The following is a 16,667-nucleotide window of genomic DNA, read 5'->3' as shown; positions in this document are numbered from 1 at the left end:
TTTAATAAATTATAAGTTTACTGTTCTAAGGCCATGAGAATGTCCAAATTAAAGCAAGTCTATAAAAATGTCCAAATTAAGGCACCAACAAGAGGTTAACTTCATTCAAGAAAGGCTGATGAAGTTCTGGGTTTCTCTCTCAACTGGAAAGGCACATGGTGAACATGGCAACATCTGCTAACTTCCTCTCCAGGCCTCTTGTTTCATGAAGTTCCCCTGGGGATGTATTCCTTTATCTCCGAAGGTCTCTGGCTGCATGGGTTCTCTGATTCTAGTGGCTCTGCTCTCTTTGAATCTCAAGCCTTTTCCAAAATGCTTCTTTCTCCAAAGGATTCCAGTAAACTAATCAAGACCCACCCGGAATGGGTGGAGACACATCTCCCTCTTTTCAAAAGTTAATACCCACAACTGGGCGAGCTGTATCTCTGTGGAGATAATCTAATCAAGCTTGCAGCCTGTAGTGCTGAATAGGGATTAAGAGAAACTCCTGCCTCCATGTGCTGGATCAGCATAAAAACACGGCTTTTCTAGGGTACACAATCCCTTCAGGCCAGCACACTGACTATGGAAAGTTACTAGCTGGAGTGCTCAGCAATATGTTTGTCATCATTTATCATTTGCTGTCTATGTGTCAAAAGTATGTTAGACAGGGCTAGTCTATTTTTTTTTTAGTTCTGTTCTGTACAAACATCCTTGCATCAAAGGGAGACTCCTTTCTGAAAGAGTTATGCTTGGTAATTAACAGGTTATGGCAACCCTTCCAATTTAGTTTCTATTAGATTAACAGTACTTTATAAAAAATGGTAATACTTTTAATGCTGGGAAGGTTGAAGTGAACTGATCCCCTCAAATAAAGATCTGTATGTACAGATATAATATTGTACATTTATCTAGAGATAGAGTATAAGTTGAGTAGTATTACACTGAATGGTTATGCCATAATTAGGTTGGAGACCTAAATCCACAGTTGTTTAAATATGTTTTTAGAGCCATTTACATTTTGTGAAAGAGGAAGTACACTGAGTAGACAAACTGTGCAACTTCACTGGTTACCAAAGGTATATATGTTAAAATAAGTGGCCATTTAACCTATTTAATTAGCCAGAAAAAATTGTCAATAATGATAGTTATTTTGTCGGTACTTTTTTTTTTTTTCTAGCATAGGCAGGCACCAGGAATCGAATCCGGGTCTCTGGCATGACAGGCGAGAACTTTGGCTGCTGAGCTACCATGGCTTACCCATGGGGACGTTTTTAAATTATTATTAATAAAATCAATCAATATACAATATAAACATTCTTTTTTTCATCACATAGCTGTATATTCATCATCGTGATCATTTCTTAAAACATTTGCATCAATTCAGAAAAAGAAATAAAAAGAAAACAGAAAAAAATTCATACATACCATACCCCTTACCCTTCCCTTTCATTGATCACTAGCATTTCAATCTACTAAATTTATTTTAACATTTGTTCCCCCTATTATTTATTTATTTTTAATCCATATGTTTTACTCATCTGTCCATAAGGTAGATAAAAGAAGCATCAGACACAAGGTTTTCACAATCACACAGTCACATCGCGAAAGCTATATCATTATCCAGTCATCTTCAAGAAACATGGCTACTGGAACACAGCTCTACATTTTCAGGCTGTTCCCTCCAGCCTCTCTGTTATGCCTTGACTGAAAAGGTGATATCTAATGCATAAGAATAACCTCCAGGATAACCTCTCGACTCTGTTTGGAATCTCTCAGCCACTGACACTTTATTTTGTCTCATTTCTCTCTTCTCGCTTTTGGTTGAAAAGGTTTTCTCAATCCCTTGGTGCTGAGTCCCAGCTCATTCTAGGATTTTTGTCCTATGTTGCCAGGAAGGTCCACACCCCTGGGAGTCATGTCCCACGTAGACAGGGGGAGGGCAGTGAGTTTGCTTGTCATGTTGACTGAGAGAGAGAAGCCACATCTGAGCAACAAAAGAGGTTCTTTTGGGGGTGACTCTTAGGCCTAATTTTAAGTAGGCTTAGCCGTCCTTTGTGGGGTTAAGTTTCATATGAATAAACCCCAAGATTGAGGGCTCAGCCTATTGCTTTGGTTGTCCCATGGGAACATTTTTGATTGTCAAAAAATGGGGAAGCTGCTATTGGTGTCTAATGGCTAGAGGCCAGGGTACTATGAAATACCTTTCAGTGCACAGGACAGCCCCCCACAAAAAACAGTTATCTGGCCTAAAAAGTGAGTAATGCCATGGTTGAGAAACTCTGGTGTTATTCAATCAGACCCCTCATCATTGAAATTGTTATCACATATACTTTTTTTTTGTATGCTGTGTGGCGGGGTCACATTTCATTATTTTTCCATGTGAGTATCCCATTATTGCAGCACCATTTGTTGATTTTTTTGTTTTACGTGTTTTTTTATTGTTTGTTTTGCTTGTTTGTCTTTTTGGAAAGTGCATGGGCTGGGAATCGAACCCGAGTCTTCCGCATGGCAGGTGAGAATTCTACCATTGAACTACCCTTGCACCCTCTGCACATACATTTTTATATTCCATCTTTTATCATTTTTTATGATAATGAAATTAATACATTTGTCAAAGTAGAAGATTCCTGAAATTTCAGCTCTCAGAGAAAGTTGCTATTATGGTTTTCATGCCAACTTTTTCCTTTAGGATATTGATAGACATATAAATATATTAATAAATTCTAAACAGAAAAAAGACATAGTACCAGGCATATTTTTTCTGTAACTTGCTTTTTCATTAGGACATTCTACTATAATAATACCTCTGTTATTCCATTGTGTGGATGCACTACAAATTTACCTCTCCAATCCCTTGTTGATTAATTGCTTTTTTGTAACGTTTCATTATTATGAACAGTGCTACGTAAACATACTTACGTGTAAATCTCTGTGAATATTTCTGTGGGATATTTTTTGAGAAGTAGAATTTCTAGGTCAAAGGTTATGATTATTAAAATAATTGAGAAATATTGCCGTTTCCCTGCAAAAATATAATGGACACCCTTTTGAAAGCAATTGAACAATATATAAAAAGAGCCATAGATAGAATAATAATGTATTTCTAGGACTGTAGCCTAAGCAAATAGTCCAAAATGTGTAAAAAGCACAAAACTGTTCTTTCACACTGTTAATTTTAATAGGAAGAAAATCTGAAGCAAGTTTTAAATGTCTGATGTCGAAATGGCTAAATAAATTGTGCTATATCCATTTGGACTATCTTGAAATCTTAAAAATCATGGTTAGAGAGAGGCTGATATAATTCCTTAGGTCATTGTCAGCTGAAGAAGCAGAATTCAAAACTGTTCACTATGGTTATAACTAAACATGAACTAGTACACATGTTAAAAAAAAAGGGGGGGGTGGATTACAAAAGGAAAATTAGATGTGTCAGCATAGTGGAACAATGGGGTGATTTTTCTCCTAAATTGTACATTTTATTCCTTTTAGAATTTAAAAATAGTACTCATAAAAATGTTGCTGCCTTGAGATAAAATGTTGATTGGTGTGGAAAAGATGAGTTAAGATGTCCATCCAGAGGCCAGCTTTTCACTAAAAAAAAAGAAAAAACCCTATCTGTTCTTAGCCATGCTTCTCGTTTTGTTCTTGTACTCTTTAATGATTAAAGAATAAATGATAATGATGATTAGTGTGAATCTTGAATTTACATGAACCAATTCCATGGAAAGCAACCTTGGAAGGCATGGCATAGGTAATTTGTTCTGGCCAGCATTTTGAAACTATTTCAAGGGAGAAAAAAAGTGGTCATAATAATATCCTTTCTTTTCTTCAGCCAGCTACTGTATTTTAACATTATAATGTGGTCAAATCTTATTTATGGTGGTGGGGCCCTGTATGTTTAAGTAAGGTAGTATGATATTAAAGGTCATTTTATATTCATTAAAACAATACCAGATTTGATGGTCCCTAAATATTCTGGTTACTTTGAACATTTAAACCCAAATTTCAAAAAGTTCAACTCTGTTTGAGTCGTGAAAATTTCTGGATGCCATTACCAGAAATTAAGTTCAGTGCCATACTTCAATAAAGTAAATATAAATTTAAAATTTTTAGTTCGGTTTTGTAAATATATATGTTTAACTTAAATTTTAAGCATAAATTTAAAATTTAGTTTGGTTATATAGGTATATGTATTTAACTTAAGCTGAGAAGTATGAAAAGAACCTGGTATATATGGTATAACAAGCACAGCTTTTAAAAGCATTGCAGTAATTGCCAGGAGAATTCATAATATTCTTAGGAATGTTTTCCCTTCTTTTCTTTGACATGGCTTGTATGATGTCTTTGAGTCTGGACTTTTTATAATGTTGGTACCTCAATTAACTGAGATAAGAACTGATTTAGTAATGGCAAGCACTCTTGCCAGAGACTGCTGGCACCAGCAATTTTCTCAGCCATTTCAATTTCCTGGTGTGACTGTATAAAAGAAGCTTTTTCAGTCCCAGTTTGGACTGTGAGTTCAAGATGGAGAGCGTCTCCTGTAATTGCCTGCCTTGGCCTGTTACAGCGTGACTTTCTTTCAGAAGTTTGGGTTGGAGGGCCCAGCTGGGTATGCTAAAAGTACTGTTGAGTGGATTATAATTCCTTGGAAGGTCTTTCAAGCCATTTTTTTCTATAAAAGTCCATTTCAACGAGTGAATAAGATATTAGGCATTTGTCCCATTCTGGTATTGTAAAGGTTGAGAGCATGCTTCAGTCATCTTTTTTTTCCCATAGGAAAAACAAAATGTGGCTAGATTGAGTATTGAACAATATTCTTTATCTTCTTATGCCTCTGCTGGAAATACGTGGAATTTTTCATTTGTTTGTTCACATTAGTACGTTAGGGCTTTCAGGTGCTCAGTACTGGTAAGTATTAAATAGAGTCGCAAGAGAACAATGTTGCACAATAATTTGAGGATGAAGGAAAAGCTCTGTACAACATTTATAAAGACAACTATGCTCTTTCTTAAAATCATTTAAGTAAAAGCTGTGTTTTCTTGCTAGCTGGTTACATGGCAGGATTTTGTCCTTATTTTAAGCATTTGATTCCAGAGCTGCTTTTTTCCCTCTGATTATGTCATCTTTCAATCTCTATACTAGATAATATTTTTAAAGTATAAGTTGCTTCTAAAAGTAAGCACAGTCTCTCTTTTGCAGCTCAATAGTGGCCTATCAGCCAGCTGGGGACAACAGTCACACTTTTGATGTCACTGCCATGTTCAAGTCTATTGGGATTTTTCTTGGGATCTTCAGTGGATCTTTTGCGATGGGTGCTGCTACTGGAGTGGTGACAGCTTTGATATCCTTTTACTGCATTTATTTTTTCTGGTTAATCTAAAATGAAGTAGGCAAATGCTGTGTTCAGTGATTTCTCCTAGTTCCCTAATTGGAATTACATTATAATTATTAACCTTATAATCAGGTACTTGGCTTGAAAATATTAGGCAATAATATTTACCACTAAACAAATAAAAGAATTTCACTGTACTGCAAAGGCTCAGTGCCCTAAAGCTTTAGCTACAAATGCCTGATTAGATACCATGACCCCTTGGAGGTAGGATATATTTCAAAGAGATTCTATGTTCTGTGCCATTGGTTGGCCAGGCAGTCTTTTGCTGTTTTTAATAGGACAAATAGGAAATGTAAGACCATGAAGTCAAATGAAGAAAATGTGGTTGTGGGGTTAGGATATATGATTTTATCTGCTCTAGAGGCCTGAGTTGTAATACTGGCACTACGACTGTTTAACTATTAGAAGTATTTAGCAAGTCATTCTTCTATTCATCCAGGCCCTAATTTATCAATTACTTGCTATATGCCAGATAGATGCTATGCTAGGCTCTGGGTATCAAAGATAAGCAAGACAAACATGGCCCCAGCCCTCATGGAACTTACAGTATAGTGATAGACATGAGCACATTGGAAGCTTTGACACTACATCTCTTTGAACCTCAGTGTAGTAAAGTGGGGGGCAGGGACGGTGGGGAAGAAGAGTGGGATTAGAAGATCTCCAAAGAGTTTCCAGCTCAAAAACTTCTGAGATATTTTTATGTAAAAAAAAAAAAAAGTGCATTATCGATTTTTCAAGGATCTATTAAATTGACTGTATTTCAGCTTTATGTCAGAAGAGACTTGTTTTATTGCTTTTTACGGGTGAATTAAGGCATAAAAGGGGCAGCAGGAAGAGTTCTGAAATAGGAGCCAGACCAGATAATATCTCTTCCCCTTACATTGCAAGTTTCTTGAGAATAGGAAGTGTATCTTATTAATCTTTTTGTGGTAGTACATATTTGTTGAAGAGAATCTAGATTCTAGCCTAAGATAGGTCACAACTTGACACGGGTCCCACTGCTGTCAACTTACAAATAATTTTTAGACTGGTATAAGTGGAAGAAGTGCCTCAATTTCTTCATCATCAAATGCCCTGCATCACAGAGGTGGTAGAGGACAAACTAAATGTGAAATCACAGGTTCTTATAAATGTCCCATTTCTTTAATTATGGAAGCCATCTTGCTTTGGGTCATAAATGAAGAGTCAGAGTTCAAATGGTTGTACATTCGATCTGTTGCTCCAGTTGCTACTTGACCTTTGCTGCATGGTTTCCGGTAAGGTATGTAATACCCCTAAAACAATTGGATTGACCAAGCCGTAAGACTTCCTTCCTGAAGGGAAGAGTGCTCGGTCCTCAGCAAGATGCAAGTTTTAAGAGTTCTTCACTTCGTTGCCTGTTCATTCTCGAGTGTTTTGTTAAAGAGGCTAGATAGAGAACCCTTGCTTTTGCAGTTGCCTTGTTCAGACTATTATTTTTCTGTTACCAACCCTAACAGTCTTACGTAACAAAGTTCACCAAATTACGGGAGTTCCACTTACTGGAGACTGGCTTGTTCTTCTTGATGTCTTGGAGTACCTTCCTGTTGGCCGAAGCCTGGGGTTTCACAGGTGGGTTACTGTCTTCTTTCTCTGTTAAGCTCCTTACAAGAAAGGACTTTGCCACTTACTTTTTCTGCCAGCAGACAATCCCCCCTAGGATTTGAACATAATTTTTTATGGTGGGCTCTATGCTACCACTTTAGAGTGTAAAAATGATTCTCAGTATAAGTGGTTCCGCTCGCCAGAGTAAGTCACAAATGAAAATTTCCATGTGACACCTACTTCTCTAAAATGAGCCTTCACTATAGAAGTCGGAAACCATCCATCCTTTTATGTGAACTTGGAACTCATTGTATTTTTAGGTGTGGTTGCAGTATTGTTTTGTGGCATCACACAAGCACATTATACATACAATAATTTGTCCACGGAGTCTCAGCATAGAACTAAACAGGTAAGAGAAACTTTAGTTTATGAATAAACTTTTCCTCCTTTCACTATAACAGAAGTGACTTTACTTAAAAACAATCTTTGATCTGTTTAAAATGATGGCTTAATCATTTCAACTCCTCTTCCTTTGACTGGAGAAATAAACTGGTTTGGCAAATTGAAGGGCAACAGCTTTTAGGGCAGAGATGGGCAGCAGAATAGCCAGAGGCTGTTAGTGTTTTTCCAAATTAATGGCTTGTAGGTGGACTGTTTTGAATACCCATTCTGATCTGATCAAAGCTACTGCTGTGTGATAACAGATAAGGTTAATTTACTTCAGTGTTCTTTCAGGCACCCAGAAGCTACTCTGTTTCTAGGAATAAGAGGGGACTACATCAGTGGGTGGGTCAGGCTTCATATGGGATTGAGTAACCAGTTGTGTCAGGATCCCTGAAAGGAATTAGAAAGGAAATAGGCATAGAATATTCCAGTCTTACAAGGGATATGGGACAAATACATGAGCAATGTGTAAATGTCTGCAGTAGAAACAAATGCATGTTTAATTATGCTCTGTTGAAAAATGGAAGCCTTAAGTTTTGCCAAGTGATTAGAATGCATTGAGATTGCCCTGGAAAGGGCTAATAGTAAAGCAAGAGCAAGAGTACTTTTTCTTTTCTTCTTTTTCTGGAGCCACAGATTTATTTTATTACGTGAGGTTTTTCCCAAGCCTTCAGGAGAAACAAGCATTTTTTTTCCTCCAAACAAAATACATTGGGGTTACAGGGTCTTTTGTTGTTTTTTTTTTTTTTTTTTGCAAATTAATTCAATACAATAAGAACAGAGAAAACACATACCTCTAGGTAGTGAAGTGGAGAAATAAAAAAAACAAGTAGGATAAGAGTTTCCCACCTTGTTGGTGATATGAAGCTTGTTTACTTAAAAAAATGATTACTAATACAAATCCTAGATTGGGTGTTTCAGATTAGGTGTCATATAAGAGGTCAAAAAAAGGGGAAAATGATTTTAGGCTTGAGGAGCTAGAAAACCATGATAGAGGAAGTGATGCTCCTAGGAGGATGGGAAAGATTCGGAAAGGCCTGAGGGTAACAGTGCAGGTCAAGGCAGTAATAATGATAATACCTGTTAGTATAGTTTAGTTTAGTGCAAGGCTATAGTGCCAGGCAATATAGTTTAATGCAAGGGTTGGCAAACTACTACCCTCAGGCCAAATCCAGCTCACACCTGCTTTTGTAAAGTCTGGAAGCTAGTAATGGTCTTCATATTTTTAAATGGTTCGAAAAAAATCAAGAATATACATATATTTGTATGGACAGACACTGGCAATCGAACCCGGGTCTCCAGCATGGCAGGCAAGAACACTGCCTACTGGGCCACCGTGGCCTGCCCAAGAACAATATTTTGTGACACATAAAAGCTATATGAAATTGAAATTTCAGTGTCTGTCAGTAAAGTCTTCTTGGGACACAGTCGTTACACTCTAAATTTGTTTCTGAATGGTGTGTGGCTGCTTTTGTGTTTCTGCAGCAGAGTTGGCTACTTGTCACAGAGACCTTGTGGCTCACAAAGCCTAGAATACCTATCATCTGACCCTTTAAAGAAAAAGTTGGCCAACCCTGGGTAGTGGTTTAAAGCTTGGACACTGGAGTATTGTTTCAAATCCTGGTATTACTACTTGCTAGCTGTGTGGCCTGAGGCACTTTATGTAACTTCTCTGTATTTTCAGTTTTGGCCTCATTTAAATGAAGATGATATTAGACCTTACCTTATGGAGCTGTTGTGAGATTAAAATGAGAAAATGCATGTAAAGCACTTAGCCTAGTGTTGGGCACATAGTAAACCTGATAAAGCTTAGCTAATATCATTAGATAAATAAATAGTAATGGTAAGTATATTGAGTAATTAAAAATAATCTAAGTATACTTAGATTACATTCATTCATTCAGTAAGTCCTATAAGCCTGCTAAGGTAGCATCTCTTGGCTAAGCAGTGATGCAGAAGGTGGGTGGACAGAGAGTAGGAGGAGAGGGTGTGGAGCACAGGCGTATAATACACAAACCCTATCCTTGCACGCTTACTCCTAAATGAGGGCTGCAGCCCATAGAAAAAGTGAAATCACGCAGCAAGGCAACAATACAAGATGTGTCATGAGGCCCTCTGTGCCAGGATAAAAGAATTTGAGGTGGATTTCTAAGAGGGAAGTGTTTTGAGAGAGACTCATTTTGGTGGGGATGTAGAAGTTGGGGGGAAGGGAAGAACCTGGAGGCAGGGCTACTAGCTGAGAGCCTTTGGCAGCATTATGGATAGGAAGTGATGAAAGCTGGATAAGGATAGTGACAGGGACACATGAAACATTCCCAAAGAAAAATTGACAGTCTTTAGAGGAGGAGGATAAAAGTGACCAAAAATGGGGATTTGGAGAGGGAAACGACATGGTAATGTTTCTGGCTTTTTTCCATGGGAATAAAATGTCATCTGTAATTCTCTCCCCTCTGAATCACATATTTTATTATGTATACATGAACTTTACATATTTAAAATGCCTGTTTCATTATCTTAATAATAATACTCATGTTTTCAAATTATGTAACTTGTTTGCTTTTTAAACGGGACTAACCTTTTAAATTTTTGTTTCAGTTGTTTGAGCTTCTCAATTTCTTGGCAGAGAATTTCATCTTCTCCTACATGGGGCTGACACTGTTCACCTTCCAGAACCATGTCTTTAACCCAACATTTGTAGTAGGAGCATTTGTATCCTTTATCATGTGTTCTGTTTTGAAAACTTTTTTAAAAATTGAAATTTTCATGTGTTCTTAAAAGGTGGCATGGTTGATAAGAATACATTTAAATACATACAGATTTCCTCTGATTAAAACAAATAAGGATTTCAGCCTGTTTTTTCTATTTGCAAGGAACTAGGATGGTATTTTTTCTTATTGTACAAATAATGTTGACAGATTTGAAATGACAGAAAAAAAAAACAACTCCTACCATCCTGCCATCCCCCAAAGATAAAACTATTTGTCCTTTATTGTAAGAGGGTGGAAGGAGAGAATGGATACTGAAGAGGAATTAGCAGTCTATGCCACAGGACTATAGTTAAAAGATGAGAGGTTGAATGAGATGGTTTTTGTCCTTTCTCTCTCCTCCTAACTCCCTCTCCTTGGTGAATTGAATCCTTAAAAATCATTTGAAAAGGAAAAACTGATTTTATGAAAAAGATCAATCAGAGAAAGCAGGAGGAGATGGAATGCAAAGCACAGGGAGAGGGATTGGTCTTTAGCAGGAGGAGGGACAGCTCCATCATTATAGGAGAGGTTGGGGTACGGCGTAGAGATGGAAGTACATTTGGGAGGTGGAGTTCCTGACTGATGACTTCTAATTTTATCTGTAAAGGAGGAGGTGAGATGATATATTGCAAGTGAGATAGAGAACATGGTGTATCAGTTATCTAGCGTATAAGAAATTACTCTAAAATTTAACAGCTTTAAACAACAGACATTATCTTACACAGTTTCTGAAGGTCAGGAATTCAGAAGTAGCTTAGCTAGGTGGTTCTGGCTCCAAGATCTCTCATGAGCCTGGGGCTGGGGCTGCAGTCAGTGAAGACTTTACTGGGACCCAAGGATCGACTCGGGTCGAAAAAGATAGTTGGGTCCATACAGAGTTGGGGTTTTGTCAAGTGGGTACAGTGAAAACACAGAGAAAGACAAACAAATTTAGGCTATTGGGAAAGGTATTATTAAAATGATGGATAAGAAGGGAAGTAGAAAAAAAAAGGAAGAGTATATATTGATTGAGAGAAAAGGACAGAGGTCATTGGACTGGAGGGCCCAGTGATTTAGAAGAATGATCAGAGAGTGATAGTTGAATAAGAAATATGGAAGGAAAGAGTGTGGTTGGAGAGAGGAATGTTCAAATTAGCAATTTTCAAAAGAAGTGTATTGAAAAAAAAACCCACCTCAGAATGAAAATTATGCCAAAGAGATCAGCAAAAACAACGGTTTTTTTAGTTAAGGCTCTGAGTAGGATCTCTATCAGAAAGTAAGGTCTTCCTGAAGTGCCGTTCTGCTGTCTTAGTATGCAAATGCATTTCAGTCAAAACAGATAAACCCCTATTAATAAGAGAAGAAACTTAGCTAGAAGACTACCATGAAATCAGTAATTTCACTTCCTGCTAGTCTGAGAAATTTTTGATCGGATGAGTGATTTGATGAATTAGTATCACTATATTTAATCCAGAAACAAGGCTAAATATTCTCTATAGGTTTCTGAGTCATTAGGAACTGAAGTTCCTCAGTAAAACATTCTATCGTGAAAATGAGTCTTAATAGGAGCAAGTTCTCTTTCTAGCTATATTAGTTAGTATATAGGTTTAATTTCATGTGACAAAGACCCAAACGAATGGATGTTTAAACAAGATAGAAGTTTCTTTCTCATGTAAAAGTGTGAACTGGTGTGACAGCTTGGCTCCACAAAATCATCAAGGACCCAAGCTCCCACCTTGTTACCATTCTTAGGGAACTGTCCTTTTTGGTCCAAGTAGCTGTTTTAGTATCCTAGCTGCTAAAACAAATCCCGTAAAATGGGTTGACTTAAACAATAGGAATCTATTGGCTCATGGTTTTGAGGCTAGGAGAAGTCCAAAATTGAGGTGTCGCCAAGAAAATGCTTTCTTTCAGAAGACTGTGGCATTCTGGCTGGCTGCCAGGGATTCTCAGTCTTTGGCTTTTCTGTCACCTGTTAATGCATATGGCAGGGTTTTTTTTCTCTTCCAGGTTCTGTTGACTTCTAGCTTCTGGCTGTTCCCATGGCTTCTGTCTGTGTGACTTTCACTCTGCATATAAAGGCCTCTAGTAATCTGGATTAAAGCCCAACCTGAATCAGATTGGGCCACACCTTAACTGAAATAACATCTTGAAGAAATTTAATTTACCATGGGTCCACACCTGGCAGAATGAGGACCAAGACCAAGAACATTTCCAAACTGGGGTGCAACATTCAGTCTACCACATTGGCTTACCCCATGTCTGCCAATCCCCTTTTAAGGGCATGACCCAGAAGATCCACACATCCCTTACACTGGACATCCCGTTGACTGCCGCTACCTGCTAGGGAGGCTGGGAATTATATTCTTTATCTTGGTTACCATGTACCCAGTTAAAAATCAGGCATGCGGTAGGGTGGGTGGTGATATATGGGAAGTTCAGTGGTAGAATGCTTGCTTTGCATGCAGGAAACCTGGGTTTAATTCCAAGACCATGCAGCCCCTCCCAAAGAAAAAAAAAATCAGGTGTGGGGGGATGTCTGCTACTATAGAAGGAGGGAAGAATAGATATTGCGGATAACTAGCAGTTGCTGCTATGTTAGCCCATGTGTTTTGTTGTTCTTTTGTTTTCTTGTTTTTCAGGGAATCATGGCTTTTTTTTTTTTAACTTTTTTATTGTATAGTATAACATATACAAATCAAAGAAATAAAAAAGCAATAGTTTTCAAAGCACTCTTCAACAAGTAGTACAGGACAGATCCCAGAGTTTGTCATGGGCTACCATACCATCATCTCAGATTTTTCCTTCTAGCTTCTCCAGAACCTAGGAGGCTAGAAGGAATATTTTTTTATCATCACAATCAACATTTTTTCCTTCTTTTTTATTTTTGTGAAAAATAACATATATACAAAAAAGCAATAAATTTCAACACACAGGGCCACAATTAGTTGTAGAACATATTTCAGAGTTTGACATGGGTTACAACTCTATAATTTTAGGTTTTTACTTCTAGCTGCTTTAAGATACGGGAGCCTAAAAGAGATATCAATTTAATGATTCAGCAATCATATTCATTTGTTAAATCCTATCTTCTCTGTATAACTCTGCCATTACCTTTAATCTTTCTATCCCTCTCTTTAGGGGTGTTTGGGCTATGGCCATTGTAAATTTTTCATGTTGGAAGGGTGTGTCACTAATTGGGATAGGAGGTGGAACTAGCTGATGTTCTGGAGAGGCTGGGCCCTCTAGGTTTCAAGACGTATGTGGTCTAGGGACCCATCTGGAGGTTGTAGGTTTCTGGAAAGTTACCCTAGTGCATGGAGCCTTTGTAGAATCTTATATATTGCCCTAGGTGTTCTTTAGGATTGGCTGGAATGGTCTTGGTTGGGGTTTTAAATCAGCCTTTTTTTTAAAGATAGCTTTAAATTTACTGAAAAGTTGTGATGTAATACAGAGAATTCCCATGTATCCCACACCCATTTTCCCTGACTATTAACATCTTACATTAGTATAAAATATAATTAATCTGTTAAAATTAATGAGCCAATGATGATAAATTACTATTAACTAAAGTCCCTACTTTATTCAGATTTCCTTAGGTTTTGCCTAATGTCCTTTCTGTGTTCTAGGAGCCCATCTAGGATACTGTATTACATTTAGTTGTCATGTCTCTCTTTGCTGTGACAGTTTCTCAGACTTTCCTTGTTTACAATGGCCTTGACAATTTTGAGGAGTATTGGTCATGTATTCTGTAGAATGCCCCCTCAATTGGAATTTGTTGGTTTTGTCCTGTTTACACTGTGCTTATGTGTTTAGAGGAGGAAGACCACAGAGCTAAAATGCATTCTCATCACATCATATGGAGGGGACCCTATCAGTGTTGATGTTAATCACTCAATCACTTGGCTGATATGGTGTTGGTCAGGTTTTTCTACTGTTGAGTTATCCCTTTTTCCCCTTTCCATACAGTACTCTTTGAGAAAGAGTCACTGTGCAGAGCCCAAATTTAGGAAGTGGAGTGTTTTTCCTCCTTGAGGGAAGAGTCTCTATATCAATTATTAGCAATTCTTCTGCATAGGAGATTTGTCTCTTCTCCCCCATTTATTGTTTTATTCAGTCATTTAATGTATCTCACTATGGGTTCATGGATATTTATTTTATACTTTGGGTTATAATCTAATACCTCATTGTTTATTTTGTTGAAATCGTTCCATTTTTGCACACCAGTAATTCTTTCAGTTGGCTTCTGTGTCCCTTTAATATACCCTATCATTGTGGATTACCTTTTTTTAAAGCTTTTTAATTGTATAATATAACATATACACAAAGCAAAGAAAGAAAAAAGCAATAGTTTTCAAAGCACTCTTCAATAAGTAGTTACAAGACAGATCCTAGAGTTTGTCATGGGCTACCATACCATCCTCTCAAGAGTTTTCTTTTTAGCTGCTCCAGAACATTTGAGGCTAAAAGGTATAAATATATATTTTTATCATCACAATTGGCTTTTTTGTGTGTGAAAAATAAGGTATATACATAAAAGCAATAATTTCAAAGCACATCGCAGCAATTAGTTGTAGAACAGGTTTCAGAGTTTGGTATGGGTTACAATTCCACAAGTTTACGTTTTTACTTCTAGCTGCTTTAAGATACTGGAGACTAAAAGAGATATCAATATAATAATTCAGCAATCATGCTCGTTTGTTAAACCCTATCTTCTCTGTATAACACCAGCATCACCTTTGATCTTTCTTCCATTTTTTAGGGGTATTTGGGCTATGCCCGTTCTACCTTTTTGATGTCAGAAGGGGCTGTCTATAATATGGGGTAGGGAGATGGGTCTAGCTGATCTTCTAGAGAAACTTCCCAATCTAGGTTTCCAGGCTTGTCTTTTCCAGGGACCCACCCGGAGGTTGTAGGTTTCTGGAAAGTTACCCTAGGGCATGGAGCCTTTGTAGAATCTCGTATATTACCCAAGGTGTTCTGTAGGATTGGCTGGAATGGTCCTGGTTGGGGATTGGCAGGTTATGATAGGTTGCTGTGTCTAACTGAAGCTTGCATAATAGTGACTTCCAGAGTAACCTCTCGACTTTATTTGAACTCTCTCAGTCATTGATAGCTTATTTGTTACACTTCTTTTCCCCTTTTTGATCAGGATGGAATTGTTGATCCCATGGCTCCCACAGCCAGACTCACCCATGAGTGTTCTAGTTTGCTAGCTGCCAGAATGCAATATACCAGAAATGGAATGACTTTTAAAAAGGGGAATTTAATAAGTTGCTAGTTTGCAGTTCTAGGCTGAGATATTGTTCCAATTAAAGCAAGTCTATAGAAATGTCCAATCAAAGGCATCCATGGAAAGATACTTTGGTTCAAGAAGGTCAATGAAGTTCAGGGTCTTTCTCTCTCAAGAGAGAAGGCACGTGGCAAACAGAGTCAGGGTTTCTCTTTCATCTGGAAAGGCATGTGGCGAACATGGTGTCATCTGCTAGCTTTCTCTCCTGGCTTCCTTTCATGAAGCTCCCCAGGAGGCATTTTTCTTCTTCATTTCCAAAGGTCGCTGGCTGGTGGGTTCTCTGCTTCTTGTTGCTATGTCGTTCTGCTCTCTCAGAATCTCTCTCATTCTCCAAAATGTTTCCTCTTTTATAGGATTCTGGTAAACTAATCAAGACCCACCGAAACAGCTAATCCAGCTTAACAACCACTCTTGATTGAGTCACATCTCCAGGGGGGTGATCTAATTATAGTTTTAAACGTACAGTACTGAATAGGGATTAGAAGAAACAGCTGCCTTTACAAAATGGGATTAAGATTAAAGTATGACTTTTCTAGGGTACATACATCCTTTCAGACCAGCACACTGGGGGGTCATCTCCCACTCAGCCAGGGAGACATTCACCCCTGGATGTCATACCCCATGTAGGGGGAAGGTCAACGATTTCACTTGCTGAATTGGGCTTAGAGAAAGTGAGGCCACATCTGAGAAAGAAAAGAGGTCCTCCAGATGTAACTCTTAGGCATACCTACAAGTAGGCTATACTTCTCCACTTCATGCATAAACTTCACAAGAGCGAGCCTCAAGATCAAGCGCTTGGCCTATTGATTTGGGTATCCCTAATGTTTGACACAGTATTAGGGGATTTCCTGATGGCAAAGTTTAATAGTTCTATAATTTTTCTCCCATCCCTTAAGGGACGTTGCCAATACTTTTGATTATCTGCTTAATATATTCTAGGATGTATCCAGGCATTACATTAAGCTATACAGGATTAAAGGCCCTCATTCTTATTCTGAGGACCCTGTGTTTCGATTGTTTAAATGAGCCATCCAAACTGGTTGAGTTAGATTATGTGCTGCAGAAAATTTAGGATCCAAACAAATAAACCTTACTTTCTTTGGTCTCAAAGAGTAGGTGAGGTGCTAAAATATGGAAAATGTCTTCCTTTCCAGTGTATTCTGAATTACCTTAATCCCGACCTGATCGGCTTTGTTCTTATCACTGAATCCCAGGTTATACATGTATAAAACAGCCTCTCAAAATCCAGAAATAATAATTACCACTC

The 16,667-nt window shown here is 37.8% G+C and overlaps 1 protein-coding gene across 2 annotated transcripts in view; it reads left to right on the top strand.

Annotated features, from left to right (window-relative positions):
• Positions 1 to 16,667, top strand: part of SLC9A6 (solute carrier family 9 member A6) — a 73,720-nt gene that overhangs the window by 21,476 nt on the left and 35,577 nt on the right. For both annotated transcript variants that reach the window (XM_077145815.1, XM_077145816.1), the window contains exons 7-10: positions 5,182 to 5,323; positions 6,859 to 6,964; positions 7,258 to 7,346; positions 9,977 to 10,090. In XM_077145815.1, the coding sequence (XP_077001930.1) occupies positions 5,182 to 5,323; positions 6,859 to 6,964; positions 7,258 to 7,346; positions 9,977 to 10,090 (451 nt within the window). The remainder of the gene's footprint in view (positions 1 to 5,181; positions 5,324 to 6,858; positions 6,965 to 7,257; positions 7,347 to 9,976; positions 10,091 to 16,667) is intronic.

This window comes from Tamandua tetradactyla, chromosome X (assembly GCF_023851605.1).
Source record: "Tamandua tetradactyla isolate mTamTet1 chromosome X, mTamTet1.pri, whole genome shotgun sequence".
NCBI lineage: Eukaryota > Metazoa > Chordata > Mammalia > Pilosa > Myrmecophagidae > Tamandua > Tamandua tetradactyla.
Note: the sequence above shows the minus strand (reverse complement) of the source record. Positions and strands in the feature narration are given on the sequence as shown.